The sequence below is a fragment of the Nematolebias whitei genome, chromosome 15 (genome assembly GCF_014905685.2).
Source record: "Nematolebias whitei isolate Nwh7 chromosome 15, NemWhi1, whole genome shotgun sequence".
NCBI lineage: Eukaryota > Metazoa > Chordata > Actinopteri > Cyprinodontiformes > Rivulidae > Nematolebias > Nematolebias whitei.
This window is the reverse complement of record NC_056512.1, coordinates 40,646,260-40,662,143: the sequence shown is the minus strand read 5'-3', so window position 1 is coordinate 40,662,143 and position 15,884 is coordinate 40,646,260. Positions and strand designations below refer to the sequence as shown.

General features: G+C 43.1%; 1 protein-coding gene across 1 annotated transcript in view; it reads left to right on the top strand.

The window, feature by feature from the left end:
* The window catches only part of slc1a9 (solute carrier family 1 member 9), a 31,231-nt gene extending 21,049 nt beyond the window's left edge, over window positions 1-10,182 (top strand). The window contains exons 8-11 of the mRNA XM_037688699.1: window positions 1,253-1,447; window positions 8,167-8,301; window positions 8,456-8,888; window positions 9,942-10,182. Of these exons, the coding sequence (XP_037544627.1) occupies window positions 1,253-1,447; window positions 8,167-8,301; window positions 8,456-8,888; window positions 9,942-10,124 (946 nt within the window). The 3' untranslated portion in view covers window positions 10,125-10,182. The remainder of the gene's footprint in view (window positions 1-1,252; window positions 1,448-8,166; window positions 8,302-8,455; window positions 8,889-9,941) is intronic.
* Window positions 10,183-15,884: the final 5,702 nt, after the last annotated feature.

Genomic DNA, 15,884 nt, shown 5'->3' with positions numbered 1-15,884 from the left:
GGCTGTAACCAACCTCCAAGGACGTGGATGCAAGAGAAACCGCAGCCTTAGATTTTCCAGTGGGTAGAACAAAAGCCAAAGAAACATCCATCCATTATCTTTACCCGCTTCTTCCTCTTAGGGTTGCGGGGGTCACCGGTGCCCATGTCCAGCCATTACTGTGCGAGAGGCGTTGAACACAATGGACAGTCTCCAGTCCATCACAGGGCCACATAGAGACAAACGAGACAAACAACCATTCACTCTCTCACTCACACCTAGAGACAATTCAGTTACCAATCAGCCTAAAGTGCATGTTTTTGGTCTGTGGGAGGAGCCAAAGAAACAATAAAAAATAAAACTACTGGTAAGCTAAACTGCAATGTTGAGATTTCTGATTGCATCATCCATCACAGTTTGGGTCCATAGAAGACCCAGGTCACAAAAACCAGACAGGAATCCACCAAAACGCATGCTGACAAAAACAAAAGTTTCTAGAAGTTTCTGGGACTTATGAGCCAAAATGGAGCTTTTTAGGTAGATACATCGATAGGTTTTTTTTCTAATTATGGAAGGGTACCAACAAATGTATCCACGCCTGTGAGTGTGACGTCGTTTACAACACATTACTCCTCAAACAGCTGTTTAAGTTACCACGACTGACTGCTGGTTGTTTTTGTTCCTGTCATCTATTTGGGTTAAACCTCAAAGACCTGATGGCAAAATTCAGTGTTCATGCAACTGCAGTGGCAGTTCGGGACAGCAGAGCCAAATGTGTCCATGCTATCATAGACCAGTCCATGTCAGACGGATTGTGTGTTGTAAATGTCTAAGCCTTTGGATTAGTTGTCACCAGACAAACCGGCCCCACTGTATCCCTGCATGGCTTGGCCTGGCCTGCTCAAACCAACTGTCATTTTGGCACATTGTTGTGGTTTTTGTGAAAATGGGTAATCCTATCAACATTCTCTTTAATTATATTATGAGCAGAGCAGGATCAGAGCCAGGAATCAGATTCATCTAATTCACATATTGAAGGATTGAAACAGTGGCCTTCCACCAGCTGTCAGGAGGAGGCTGTCAGCCGACTCAAATATCCGCTGCCTTTTATTGACTCTTGAGTTACCCCTTCACCTTTCTCCCCACCTCTGCACTTCTGCCTCCCACCACCTGTCTGCCTATTTTGTGTCCTCACACAGACTCTTTGCTCTTCTTCTCCTCCCTTTTTAAAAAAAATGCCCCTGGTCTTCCTTGTGGGTGTTTCTATTTCCAGTGCAGGCACGTTGCCTGTCACCTTCCGCTGTCTGGAGGAAAATCTGAAGATTGATAAACGTGTGACTCGCTTCGTGTTGCCCATCGGTGCCACCATCAACATGGACGGCACCGCCCTGTATGAGGCTGTGGCAGCCATCTTTATTGCCCAGATGAATGACATCTCACTAGATGCTGGACAGATTGTCACCGTGAGGTATGTATATAAAGGGAATGCACATGATACTAGTGGAGATGTGTCAGTAGTGTGAGTTTTAGCTACTGAAAAGGAAAAATATGGTATTTTCTTTCAAATCTCTCCAGAAAAGAGAGTGCATGGCCACGATTGCACAGATTGTTACATTTCAGCTCGAAATACCTTCTTCAAAACTCCATATATCTCCATAAAACTTGCATAAAACACTGTAGGAACATAAAAACCTATGTGTGTAACCACAAGAGTCATGGTGCTCACGGTTCAACAATCTTCAAGTTCTTGTTCTTACAGTTTTCGCACAGCGACTGTTTGTTTGAGCTCACAGTTTCTGTTGGTCTTTCATGAATGTGGCAGTCAGGGAGTGAGAGACACAGGTGCATGGTTACCATAGTGACCATAATGAGCCACTGGCAGTAGCTTTAGACTTTTTTTTTATACTGATTCCTCTTACACTTCATAGATCAAAAGGAAGGCATTTTATTTAGAGTTTTGTTTGTATTTTGAGTTGCAGCTGCGTTGGCACCAGTTCTTCAATGACCTTTAATAACCTTTTTGATAATATTCTCTTTTTATACATTCAGTTCTATTACAAACAACAGGAACCATGTTTAATGTTTTCATTTTTTTTATATAACCTGCTCGTAACCCCTTTTAAAGCCTATTCGTCGCACATCTTGGCTCCGAATCGTTCCAATAATATTACTGGGGGAGCTTTTCCAGTTTCAGTAGCTTCCAGACGCCAACAATCCAACTTTTACACCCACTTAACACTTCATTTAGAACAGCTGGAGTCATGGTTTAAAGTATAAAAATTTTTTTTGGGTGTCCATATGTGCTCTTGGCACCTGGACACCCTAGGCCGCAGTTCGATGATCGACTTTGTCGTCGTCTCATCTGATCTGCGGCAACATGTCTTGGACACTCAGGTGAAGAGATGGGTGGAAGCGGTACACCACCAACGCTGTTTATAGTGGGGGTTGTGTGCTGCTGACCTCAACTCGGGATGTCGTGGGTCGGTGGGCAGAATACTTTGAAGACCTCCTCAATCCCACCGGCACGTCTTCCACTGAAGAAGCGGAGCCTGGGGACTCTGGGTTGGGCCCTCCAATCTCTGGTGCCGAGGTCGCCGAGGTGGTTAAAAAGCTCCTCGGTGGCAGGGCCCCAGGGGTGGATGAGATTCGCACGGAGTTCCTTAAGGCTCTGGATGTTGTAGGGTTGTGTTGGCTTACGCGACTCTGCAATATTGCGTGGACATTGGGGGAAGTTCCTCTGGATTGGCAGACCGGGGTGGTGGTCCCCCTATTCAAAAAGGGGAACCGTAGAGTGTGTTCCAACTACAGGGGGATCACGCGCTTAAGCCTCCCTGGTAAGGTCTATTCGGGGGTTCTGGAGAGGAGGGTCCGTCGGAAAATCGAACCTCAGATTCAGGAGGAGCAGTGCGGTTTTTCTTCCTGGTCGTGGATCACTGGACCAGCTCTACACTCTCAGCAGGGTCCTGGAGGGTGCGTGGGAGTTTGCCCAACCGGTCTACATGTGCTTTGTGGACTTGGAGAAGGCGGTCAACCGCGTCTCTCGGGGAGCCCTATGGGGGGTACTCTGGGAGTATGGGGTACCGGGCCCTTTGATACGGGCTGTTAGGTCCCTGTATGATCGGTGTCAGAGCAAGGTCCGCATTGCCGGCAGTAAGTCGGGCTCGTTCCCAGTGAGAGTTGGACTCAGCCAAGGTTGCCCTTTGTCACCGATTCTGTTCATAACTTTTATAGACAGAATTTCTAGGCGCAGCCGAGGTGTTGAGGGGATCCGTTTTGGTGGCCTTAGGATTGCTTCTCTGCTTTTTGCAGATGATGTGGTCCTATTGGTTTCATCAGATCGTGATTTACAGCTTTTGCTAGAGCGGTTCGCACCCGAGTGCGACACGGCCGGGATGAGGATCAGTTCCTCCAAATCCGAGGCCATGGTCTTGAGCCGGAAAAGGGTAGAGTGCCCTCTCCAGGTCAGGGAGGAGGTCCTGCCCAAGTGGAGGAGTTCAAGTATCTTGGGATCTTGTTCACGAATGAGAGAAAAATGGAGCGTGAGATCGATAGGCGGATAGGTGCAGCGTCTGCAGTGAAGCGGGCGCTGTACAGGTCTGTCGTGGTGAAGAGAGAGCTGAGTCAAAAGGCGAAGCTCTCAATTTACCGATCGATCTACGTTCCCACCCTCATCTATGGTCATGAGCTTTGGGTTGTGACCGAAAGAACGAGATCTCGGATACAAGCGGCCAAAATGAGTTTTCTCCGCAGGGTGTCTGGGCTCTCCCTTAGAGATAGGGTTAGAAGCTCGATCATCCGGGAGGGACTCAGAGTAGAGCCGCTGCTTCTCCACGTCGAGAGGAGCCAGTTGAGGTGGCTCGGACATCTGTTTAGGATGCCTCCTGGATGCCTCCCTGGTGAAGTGTTCCAGACACGTCCCACCGGGAGGAGACCCAGAGGAAGACCCAGGACACACTGGAGGGACTATGTTGTCTAATGTTTCTCGGCTGGCCTGGGAACGTCTCAGGATTCCTCCGGAGGAGCTGGACCAAGTGGCTGGGGAGAGGGAAGTCTGAGCCTCTTTACTTAGGCTGCTACCCCCCGCGACCCGACCCCGGATAAGCGAAAGAAAATGGATGGATATTTTTTCAACTTTTTTATTTTATTTTTTTTTTACTTTTGAACATCAACCATGGAGCACAGCAGTCTGAAAGTCTTCCAGACTGGAGTAAAATTAATTTAAGTGTATTCCCCATCTAATACTGCTGGCTTTATAAAACATGTGATTCAGTCAAAATTAATTTCATAGATAATTCTAACTATGTGTAATTATTGTGTTCATTTGCTCTGGATTTATTGTACGTTTGGCCCGAGGCAGAGGGCAGTAGCAGGGAAGCCGTCTCAGTGTAGACGAGATAACAAACTGAACCAAATAACAGTCTAAATAAATAAAGGGGAGTAATGCTGTAGGTGGGTCCCAAAGAGGCTGCAAGTTCTTTTAATAAAGATATATAATCATATGATGTCATATCAATCATAAACAGCGTATAACATTGTTTAATCAACGTTAGAAACAGATGGAGGTACGACACAACGAATTAAATTAGAACACAAGGATTTTAAATTTTACACATTATCAATCATTTATCTGACATTTGGTCAGTTGGACAGATAAAGAAATCACTAGAAGTCCATCCATCCATCATCTTTACCTACTTCCTTTACAATACAGTACAACTTTATTTATAAAGCACTTTACAAATCACTGGTGTCTATATCCAGCAGTCACTGTGCGAGAGGCGGGAGACACCTGGACACGTCTCCAGTCCGCCACAGGGACACATAGAGACAAACAAGACGAACAACCTTTCACTCTCTCTCACACCTAGGGACAATTTAGAGCCACCAATCAGTCTAACATGCATGTTTTTGGTCTGTGGGAGGAAACCGGAGTAAACCCACGCATGCACAGAGAGAAACTCCATCCAGAAAAGTCCCAGCCTGGGATTTGATCCAACAACCTTCTCACTGAGAAGCAACAGTTGCACCAACTGAGCCAGTGTGTCGCCTAGAAGAACATCTACGACTGATTTAGAGTTAACCTGATTCAAGATGCTCACAACAGCTAAGAAAAATAGCTATAATAGTTTTTCTTTTACAGACGTTAAGCTAAAATTGGTATGGTAGTAGCCGACAGTGATCCCTCATGCACACTTCAAGCTCTAGACATCGCACATCTTTGCTTAACACCTTTTAGAGTCAAAATGGCTGCCACAGCTAAACATTATCAAACACAAAAGGTTATAACTTAATTATTTTACGGATATTGAGCTGACGTTTGGTGTGGTAGTAGCTGAGGGTAATCTCCAACACATACCTTGAGTGATAACATGTCTCATAATATTGTATGACTTCATCATTGATAAGTTTAACCAAAACAGAAACTTAATTTAAAAACATCATCTTTCATTCTTTAAGGAATTCTAGTAGCTTTAAATCTGTTTTATTTCCACACAAACTAAAAACTTTAGCTGTAACTAAAAACGCTCCCAATGAAAAGTTACCTTTCACTGAGAATATATATTTTTTAATTAATTTATATCAGTCAAAACAAATTTGAAGGCATTTTTAAAAGACTCATGGTACAGCAGATTGTTGTACCCAAATTAATAGCAGAGGAAAACTAAAAAGAATGCGGTTAAAAAGTAATCACATATTTTTTCCCATGTTTGAAGTTTGAACTAAACATTAAGTCCAAATTAGAACCAGTCTGCTTGGATGAGACTCGGCCCGTTGTAGCTGCGGGTTACAAATAACGCTCAGGTCTTTGAAAACTGTTTTACATTTTTCAGCAATGTCTGTTTACCACCAGATTCCAAAATCTAATTGTCCTAACGTGCTGTGTGGCTGTTGTGTGGTAAAAATATGATCCATATGTGGTGTGTGCAGTTCTTAACGTTCCCACTTGGACTCACGGTGAAGTTAATGATTAGAACCGCAGACCGGTGGGAAACAAAAAGACATGTGACACAGGACCGTGAGATCTTAACGATATCGACGTGGTTTAGAACAAAGACCGACATGAACTGATAGTTTCCCTCATGGCAGACACATTCTGAGCAGCAGCATTCCTGAATGTTTTGTTGTGGACTAAGAAGAGCATTCCTCTTTGCTGCATCTGTTCAGAAAGGAAGTGAACACAACAACATAGCAGGCTCTGGATCTGATCCTCATTTTGGACCAAACCTTCAGTGAATCTGAGGAGTCTGACACTGGTTTGTGACACATTATTGGAAGAAAATGTATACACTTTTCATTGAGTTTCATTAAATTCTTCACACTTTTTGACCAAAGACCGGTGCTCGCCTTGGCAGCGTTCCCCACATTTATGGTTTAATTTGCTGAAGTACTCATATAAAATGAAGACAGGCTAATTAGAAGGAGGTTTTAGATCTTAATTACCTTAGACGTTCTTTTTAGAGCTGGATCTGTCACATGGACGAGAACTTGGAGAGGTGGAGGTATGCACTTGAAAGAAGAGGAATGAAAGTCAGCCGTTGTAAGACAGAGTCCATGTGCGTGGATGAGAGGGAGGCCGGTGGAACAGTGAGGCTACAAGGAGCAGAGGTCACAAAGGTGCCGGACTTCAAGGTCCACTGTCCAGGAAAATGGGGAGTGTGGTAAAGAGGTGAAGGAGAGTCCAGGCAGGATGGAGTGGATGGAGAAAAGTTTCAGGAGTGATTTGAGACAACAGGGTGGTCAAAAGGTCAAAGGAAAAGTTTAGAAGACAGTGGTGAGACCAGCTATGTTGTATGGTCTGGAGACAGAGACATGGACAAAAAGACAGGAGGCAACTGGAAGTGGCAGAAATGAAGATGTTGAGGTTCTCAGGAGTGACAAGGATGGAGAAGATTAGAAATGAGATCATCAGAGGTACAGCACAGGTTGAACAACTGGGAGATAAAGTTAGAGAGGCCAGACTGGGATGGTTTGGACATGTCCAGAGGAGGGACAGTGGTTTGGACATTTCCAGAGGAGGGACAGTGGGTATACTGGTAGAAGGATGTTAGAAATGCAGCTTTCAGGATAAAGACAAAGAGAAGATAAATGGATGCAGTTAGAGAGGATATGGAGGTAGTTGGAGTGAGGACAGAGGATGTAGAAGACAGAAATTGAGGAGCGTGACTCTCTGTGGAGACCACTCAAGAGGGAAAAACCAAAAGAAGGAAGACAACAGGTACTGTGTCACAGGAGAGCTCACCTTCAGCTCTGGCGCTCTTGAGACAGGTTAGATATTCCCGTGATTCTGTGATGATTTTGCAAGAAAGTTTGTTGCACAGATTTTATGAGCATTTAATTATCAAGACTCTCGAGAGGGAATTAAGAATGGCACACAACGTTCTGGAGACCCCCAGCTGAACCTAGTGAGGTGCTAAAAGGTATTTCCTTAAGGACGTGCAGATACGCCTTGGTTCTTTTGTAGTTTAGTGGAATAAAATCATAAGAATCCACACATACAATTCTGGCTTACAGATGTAAAAATGCTGTTTGCGTGTTTAAAACCTTTGGTTCACGGTCACAGTGCTCTGGTCTGATGTGAGCAGACACATCTGCTCACAGCACAGCAGTGAGCAAAGATTTCACATCTGGATACTCAGGTTTCGACGCAGTGTTTCTATCTGATGAGCCATCAACATGAAGAGACACTGCAGAGGAATTAAAATGTTTGTGAATGATTTTGGAATTTAACCGACTCTAACTCACCATTGACAGATGTGCTATTGGAAATCAGATTTCTGCGGTGCAGCTTCTAAACCTTCGTGAATTTCTTTGATTTTTGTAATCAGTGATGTAGGTTTGCAAACGATGAAAGTCCTGAACAGGAAGTCCTTAACATGTTGTGGGGGGTTGGTGGCGCAGAGGCTAGAGGAGGTGGGCCTGTGATCGGAAGATCGCCGGTTCACGCCCCGGTATCGACAACATCAAAAAATGTGGGTGGGGTAGGTGAAGTACCCACACTTGCCCCCACCCTCATTCGCCCCACTTTGTGCCCATGTGCAAGGCCCTTAACCCCCATCTGCTCCCTAAAACAGGTCTCTCTTGAAAATGAGTTATCATGGCTCAAAGAGACTATCTGTATAAATAAAGGCTAAATGAAAAAAATAAAAATTGAAAAAGATCCATACAACTGTCTATTTTTCTCCTCAGTATGACCGCCACCCTGGCCAGTGTTGGAGCTGCCAGTATTCCCAGTGCCGGACTGGTGACCATGCTGCTGATCCTGACAGCTGTTGGCCTGCCCACTCAGGACATCAGCCTCCTGATCGCCGTCGACTGGCTGCTGTGAGTCGGGTGTCTGATGATGGGGTTGAAGTAAATCATGGCTGTGTGGTTCATGTTGCTTACAGGTTGTCTTGGTTCAAACATCTCTGAGGGGATGGTAAAATGTTGCCGGATCTCATCGCTTCACTTCCCGCCTTTCTGTTTGTCCACTCAGTGACAGAATGCGCACCTCCATCAATGTGGTGGGCGACTCGTTCGGTGCCGGCATTGTGGATCACTTGTCAAGAGCAGAACTGGCCGAGCTGGACGCAGCCGAAATGCTCCCGACGGAGGAGGCGCTAGCTTTCATCCTGCCGCCTCCGATCCTCACAGAAATGGACCTGGTCGATCCTCTCAAGCCGCCCGAGCTGCCCCCCCGGTCTCCTCGCCCGCTCAAACTAAACCATCACAGCCACGTCCTCTCCCAGTCCCAGTCCATCACTCACTCTCCTTCCTGTTCTGTCCGATCTCCTTCGCCCCGCTCCGTGCGCTCCCCCTCTCCGCGCTCCGTCTGCTCCCATTCCCCTCGGCCTTTCCGTTCTCATTCTCCACGCCTCCTCCGCAGGACGGAGCCGGGCTACTGCCCCCTGCCCAGCCATGACAACCAGGTATCTACCCCTGTATTATTATGCTTTTATTTTTTAAGACTAAACCTGAAACTAGGACGTTTTATATTATTTTTAAAAATGATAACGATTAAACTATACTTTTAGCCATGCTTATTGTTTTAGGATCCTCAAAGCTTTTTTCTAACCAAACAAAAATTTAGCCAAAATGTCATTGTGTAATCACACAAAAGACATCAATGATTGCTCCTTACAGAAAAAAAAAATTAACAGGAAATCACTCTCATGTTATCGCATGTGGTCACATAAACATGTTGAAAATGTTCCTAATTCACATAAGAAAATTAGCAAAATATATTTTGTGTTAATTTAAAAATTTCACAGGTAAAAACATGAATTTCCAGAGTTACACAAGAAGTTTGGACAAAACGTGTGTTTCACATGTTCATTTAACGTTTTCACATGTGACATCGTGTGGGTTTTTTTCTGTAAGGTGTGCTCAGCTGGTGGTGTATTAAGCAATGTGGGTTCTGTGTCTATGAATAATCAGTGTCTTACCTGCACCGACAGCTGTCAACACAATGCCAGTTTGGAGAATGAGGGAGGACTTTTCATGCTTGAGCTAAGCTAACAGCTGTGCAGAGAAGAGCAAATTTATATAATCTAAAACAAGCCCAAGTTCTAAATTTACTAAGCAGTTTGAGTGAATTGTATATTTCCCATCTTGTCACTTTTAAATCAGAAAGTTATTTATTTATAACTGTATTAACTTCTTATTGTTCCAAAAATCATTTATTCTGAAGTTTTTTATTCTGATTGACTGTTAGCTTGACATGTGTGTGAGAAGTTCTCACTGATTCTCCAAACTGAGCTCATTCCGATGTGTTTCTACTGCAGGTAAGATACTGATTACTCAAAACCACTCTGCACAATCCCACTTCAAAAAAATAATCGAGAACTATTCATTCAGGAAGTTTCAAAAGTTCCCATAAGTTTTCCCATTTTAACAGTTCCCAGTTCAGTTCTCTAATGCTGAGCATTATCCGTATCAGTCAGTGCGTTCTGTTGATCTCATTTTTCTGGTTTTCCACTCAGATTTCCACAATTCCACGCTCCCACAGAGAGCGGGACAGAGAGCGGGAACGCCTGAGGAGAGAAAGCGAAACGGAGGAGGAGGAGGACAGAGAGAGAGTTCTGGGAGAAGTGAGTGACGGCGAGGAGAGTGATGACACCGCTTACGATCGGAGGTGCGCCATCCCTCTTGGCGATCTGCCATAACTACATTTTACGAGGATAAATTACCAGAATAAAGCTTTGATCGGTTTGTTTCTTTTTTTACAACAGATTTCAGCTTCACTGTTAACATTACAGCAGAGCTCCACGGTAGATTTCTTGCTGTTTGCACGACTGATGTGTAAACATAAGCAAATTTTGACGTGCATGAAAAATATTGCAATGAAACGTTCCTGAGGGAGTTCAGTTAACTCTGAGCTGCCGACATCTCTCTGAAAATTTACGAAGAAGTTTTTCCTGGTCTCAAACAAAACCTGAAATGATCCCGAACTTCCTTCGATTTGTCTGGTGTCCATATGTCTGGTTCTGTTACTACCAGCTTTTAAATGCACAACTGAAAAGAAAAATAATTAAAAATACAGTTTTAAAAAGATAAGCTTTTGAAAATGTATGCTCTCTTGCAGAGATGACGTTATTTATTAGTCATATTTTAATGGTCTGGTTCTGTCCAAAGGTAACTCCCTTGTCAATGTGTGCTGAAAAGCTGCAGAATCAAAAGTTGGAAATATGCTCCACGTGTTTGTCTGATTGATTTGAAAAAGGTTGACATTGAAAAGATGTTTATATACGTCTATATAGTATTTGAAAACAAGGACTTAACGTCTGGATACTTCATCCAGACGTATCAAAGGCTGATTAAATGTTTGTCTATGTAATCCAACAACATATACCTCGAGACGGGTCCAAAACCAGGATGTTGAAGCCACATAGGAACGTCGCCCTCTAGTGACAGGCTGCAGTACATTTTTGAAGTCCCGCCCCTTCTCGTCCTGAGCATTTCATTGCATCGTTGACCTTGTGTTGATCTGCACATGACAAATAAACCTGAACCTGAACCTGATCTTCTATGCAAATAAATGAAACATTTTACAGAATAAAAACTTAAAATCCACCTCATATTTTTAGGTGTTGATTTGTGTAGCTCTTCTTGCTGCTATATATATATGCATTATTAGTTTTAATTAGTTATTTATGGCTTTAAGATAGGCCAGTCACGATAACAAATTTTGCTGGGCGATTAATTGTCTCAGAAATTATTGCGATAAACGATAATATAGTTTGAAATTTGACAATAATTAGTCATTCTTGTCAAATTTAAGAAGAAATGTTTAAATTGTTTTGCGTGTAGTACTTTTTTGACCACCGGATGGCAGTATAAGACTGTTTGAACTGAAGGATGGATGGTGAGGGAGCGAGCAGCTTGTCTCTTTACGAAAAATGGGAGGGAGGCCCCTTGACGTGACATGAGCTGTCGCTCTTCGGTTCTCAAAATGGCAGACGCTCTGTGTGGTTTGAGCTCTTTAGCATAGCATTTTTCATACAGCGTTTAGTTTTTTTTTTTTTAATCAGTAAACAAGTGCTCAGCTTCTTTTTGCAGGGAAAAACTTCATCATCCAGTGTCTTCAGTAGAAAGAGAGAGACACGAAGAAACGATAACGCTGATAAATGAAAACGAGGTTGATAATTTTCATTTATCATGCGATTAATGGATTTATTGTTTATCGTGACAGGCCTACTTTAAGAAAGTGTCACCCTACAATCAGATTGCCACTTTGACAGCATGCTGGACTTTTGCATCGAGGGTACAGCCCTGCATCGATAGTGTGCAGACTCTGGCTCCAGATATACAACATGGCCGCTCCCAAAAAATAACCATTTAGTCAGGGAAGTGGATATCAGTGATTCAAAGCATGCACACCATTCTTGCTGCTTACAGCCTTGAAAATGTGTCCATCCGTGGCTGAATCCAGGCTTTTATTCAATGTGTTGCAAATTTCAGCTAAATTTCTGTTTCTTGGGTCCTTATTAGAGATGTTTCCATACCTGTCATGGTGGTAATAGGCGACACTCTTCCATGTAGAAAGACTATACACTTACTGGAATATAACGGTTTTAATCTTAGATAGATTTAGCAATGTAATTAGACGCAGTACTAAATAAAACGGCTTTTATTAACACGTTTTTCATCGATAATAGATGGCATAAAAACGCATCAGACGTTATTTCAGCCTTCATTCCACCTCCGTTCTTACAAACAGGATGCCGATATGATGGAGTTTCAGCGAGTATAACAGAACATCCCAGTAGTAGATTTTTCTTTACTAATGGACAGAACCAGGTGAAGTTTCACCTAAAAGCGCTTAGCTTTTTTTTTTTTTTTTTTTTTTAATGAAACAAGTAGTTAAAATGTGGTTGCAAACTTTGCTGTATGGACATTTTCTTTAATTAATTTCATGAATAGCAACATGTTGCTTAGTTAAATTAAAAAAAACAACAGAAGTTATTTTTATACACTTCTCCCCCCCCCCAGCTCATCGTTCACATCCTCGCTGCTCTTTCTGGTTTCCCACAGATGATTGTCATTGTTCTTGTTAATACTGTCTATATTCTGTAAGATTTTTATTTTGTTGTTGTCCGGTGTGTGTGAAATGACGGATATAAGTTTTCTGTTGTGTGTTCAAAGTTATTTTATCTGATTTGTCGATTTTAATTTTAACTGCTAAAAAAAACAAAATAGCTTGACTGATATCCTGTTTCTCAAAGAACTGCCTTTTGATTTCAAATTCAAATTTACCAACAGCCTCCCTACATCCCTAATCAGATTTACATGTCCAAGTGTGTGTATACTGCAATAAAATGTTAGATTTATTTAAAACGATAGTGATTTGTCTGGTTTTTTTTGTTCCTTGAGTGACTTGTACAATCAGTGGAAGGATTTACAGTCAAAAAGGGGGTCGCGCGTCAGTGTTTGGTGACTAAAGATAGAGCAAAAATCCTGCAGACAAAGATATTACTGGTTGGAGCTGAAGTTGCAACAGACACATACAGGAAAAATGCACAACAAACGCACATCGAGGCTGCGCTTACACATTGATGAGTGGACACGCAGGGACACCAGCGCTCTTAATCCTCTCAGGGAAGAGTCGGAGATGGGCGAGCCTGGGGAGAGTGGTGGATGGGAGAGGAGCCGTGGGGCAGCAGATGGCCAGAAAGACGTCAATCGTTTTCATTCTTCCCAGACAGCATAAGGGCACTGCGGGTAAGGACGAGCAGGGCTGACGTTCGCTTCAGATCCCTGGGTGTCAAAGAGGAGAGCCACCCAGGTGGAGATGAAAGGTGACATGCTGGAGGCTGGTGGTCTGCAGCTACCTGAAAATCTAAACTCATGTAGGTTTAAAAAAAAAAAAAAGATTTTCGATGTTGAACGTTTCTGCCTGATGAGTGCGATGAAGCTCTAATCTCTAAGTGTTTGCTTCAACAACTGACATGAGGATATTCAAGGCAGCAAGGGGTCAAGAATTCAATCACTGCGAGCTTCATCGCTCACAGGAGGGTGCCAGATTTGAAGGTTTTTGCTTAATTTGAGTCTTCTCATCTGCGTTGGCTTGTTTGAACATCAGCCACGGAGCAGAGAAGCTCATGTTGGTCTTTGGGAGTATTTGGAAATGGCACCTGGGCATTTTCAGCTGCCCAAGATAAACACGAATCCATAAAAGCCGAGGCGCACACCTAAAACTGAAACTTAAGTAGATAAATTACCCTTTACTCATTATACAAAGATAATTCAGAACATATTTTGTTGTCTTTTGTCAAAAATGTGGACTGAAAATCAAGTTAAATGGTTTTTCAGAAAATTTGTTCCAGTTTTGTTTTAAAGTCTACAGAAGTGTTAAAAAGTATCTATGATCCTCTGAGGAAACCCGTCATTTAATATTATTAGTTTCCTTCAGTGTTTTAAAGTATCGGCTGCTCTGGACTCATCAAGCGTGTCGACATTTCATGAAACAGACGGTTTGTGTCCAAAAATAGGAAACTAAAGCGACACGTTTTATTGAAGCGCTTTGTTTCTGAGCAGGTTTGTTTAAATGTCTAGGTCAGGGCTGTTCAACTGGTGGCTCGCGGGCCGGAAATGGCCCGCAGGTGGTTTCAATCCGGACCACTTCAGTGGAGAAAACAAAAAACTTTTTTTGGGGGGGGGTTTGAGTTTTGTGTTCTGTGTATTGCATTTATGATTCAATGCAATAAAATAAACCAATTTAAAAGGTCTTTGGTTTATTTACATAATGATTTTAATCGCTGGATGTTTGGCCCCCGAGCTGTTGGCTTTCAGAAACTGTGGCCCCCCCTGAGCAGTTTTGTTGAATAGCCTTGGTCTGGGTACTTTATGTAAAAATCACTGAATTGTTAAAATAACGGAACTAAACATTTCAATGTTTACCCCATAACGAGTACAAACAGGAAGTAGCTCTTGCATTTAAAACACAGGAAGAGACGTTTTTATCACGGGCCAGAATATATTTTTAATTTCTACAAGTACGTCGGAGTTTAGTAGTTGAGCTTTCACATGAATTTTCTTATAATTAACTCATCTGTTGATTGTTTGGGTGTTTTATAGTCTAAGAGTTTACAGTGCAAAAAAAAACTAAATGTGGAAAAACTCGGATAAGTTTGAAATAGTTTGTCTGCGGATAGGCGCAGCGTCTGCAGTGAAGCGGGCGCTGTACAGGTCTGTCGTGGTGAAGAGAGAGCTGAGTCAAAAGGCGAAGCTCTCAATTTACCGATCGAGCTACGTTCCCACCCTCATCTATGGTCACGAGCTTTGGGTTGTGACCGAAAGAATGAGATCTCGGATACAAGCGGCCGAAAAGAGTTTTCTCCGCAGGGTGTCTGGGCTCTCCCTTAGAGACAGGGTGAGAAGCTCGATCATCCGGGAGGGACTCAGAGTAGAGCCGCTGCTTCTCCACGTCGAGAGGAGCCAGTTGAGGTGGCTTGGGCATCTGTTTAGGATGCCTCCTGGACGCCTCCCTGGTGAGGTGTTCCGGACACGTCCCACCGGAAGGAGGCCCAGAGGAAGACCCAGGACACGCTGGAGGGACTATGTTTCTCGGCTGGCCTGGGAACGCCTCGGGATTCCCCCTGAAGAGCTGGCCCAAGTGGCTGGGGAGAGGGAAGTCTGAGCCTCCCTACTTAGGCTGCTACCCCCGCGACCCGACCCCGGATAAGCGGAAGAAAATGGATGGATGGATAGTTTGTCTGCTTCGCATAAAGTTTCACATGTGAAGCTCCCCTAAAACTAAATCTTCCTTGACTGATTGGAGTGATAGAAGCTTCATCTTTATGCAGATCTTCTTGATAATGTAATTTAAATAAGGATTATCATTGTAAAATGACGTGTTTTATGTGGATGAGAAGTATTTTAAGCCATAAAGCTGTAAATCAAACCTCCAAATAAATAAAAAAAAGAAAAGAAAGGTGTTTAGTTTAGAGTTTAATGTGCCAGTCTGACATCTAGAGGCCGGTCCACTTATCACAACATGCAGCAGTAAAATGAGCTTCACTCGTCTCAGAAAATTCCAGAGATTTCACGAATTTTCGGACCAGAATCGTACCATTGTACACGCGACATTTTTAAAATGCGGTTTGGGTCCGAGCGTACAGTATCGTCACATTCTCCCAGAGGCACAGCGAGTCACGAGGAAGGAATGCAGAAATCCAGAACACGAGTTATAAAACATGAACTTTGTCAAGTAAAGAAAGATGCATATATGTACACATTTGCCCTCGGTATGCAGCCGACACTGTGTACCACAAACGGAGTTATTTACAGCGGCTTTACTTCCAGCACTTTGTAAGTTAAACAAACTCTTCTGTTTTGAGGTTAATGGTTCACTTTTTTAGTCTTGAATATGTCTAAAATGTATTAAACTCCAGAAGCAACATAAGAATAAATTAAAAAGTAAATAA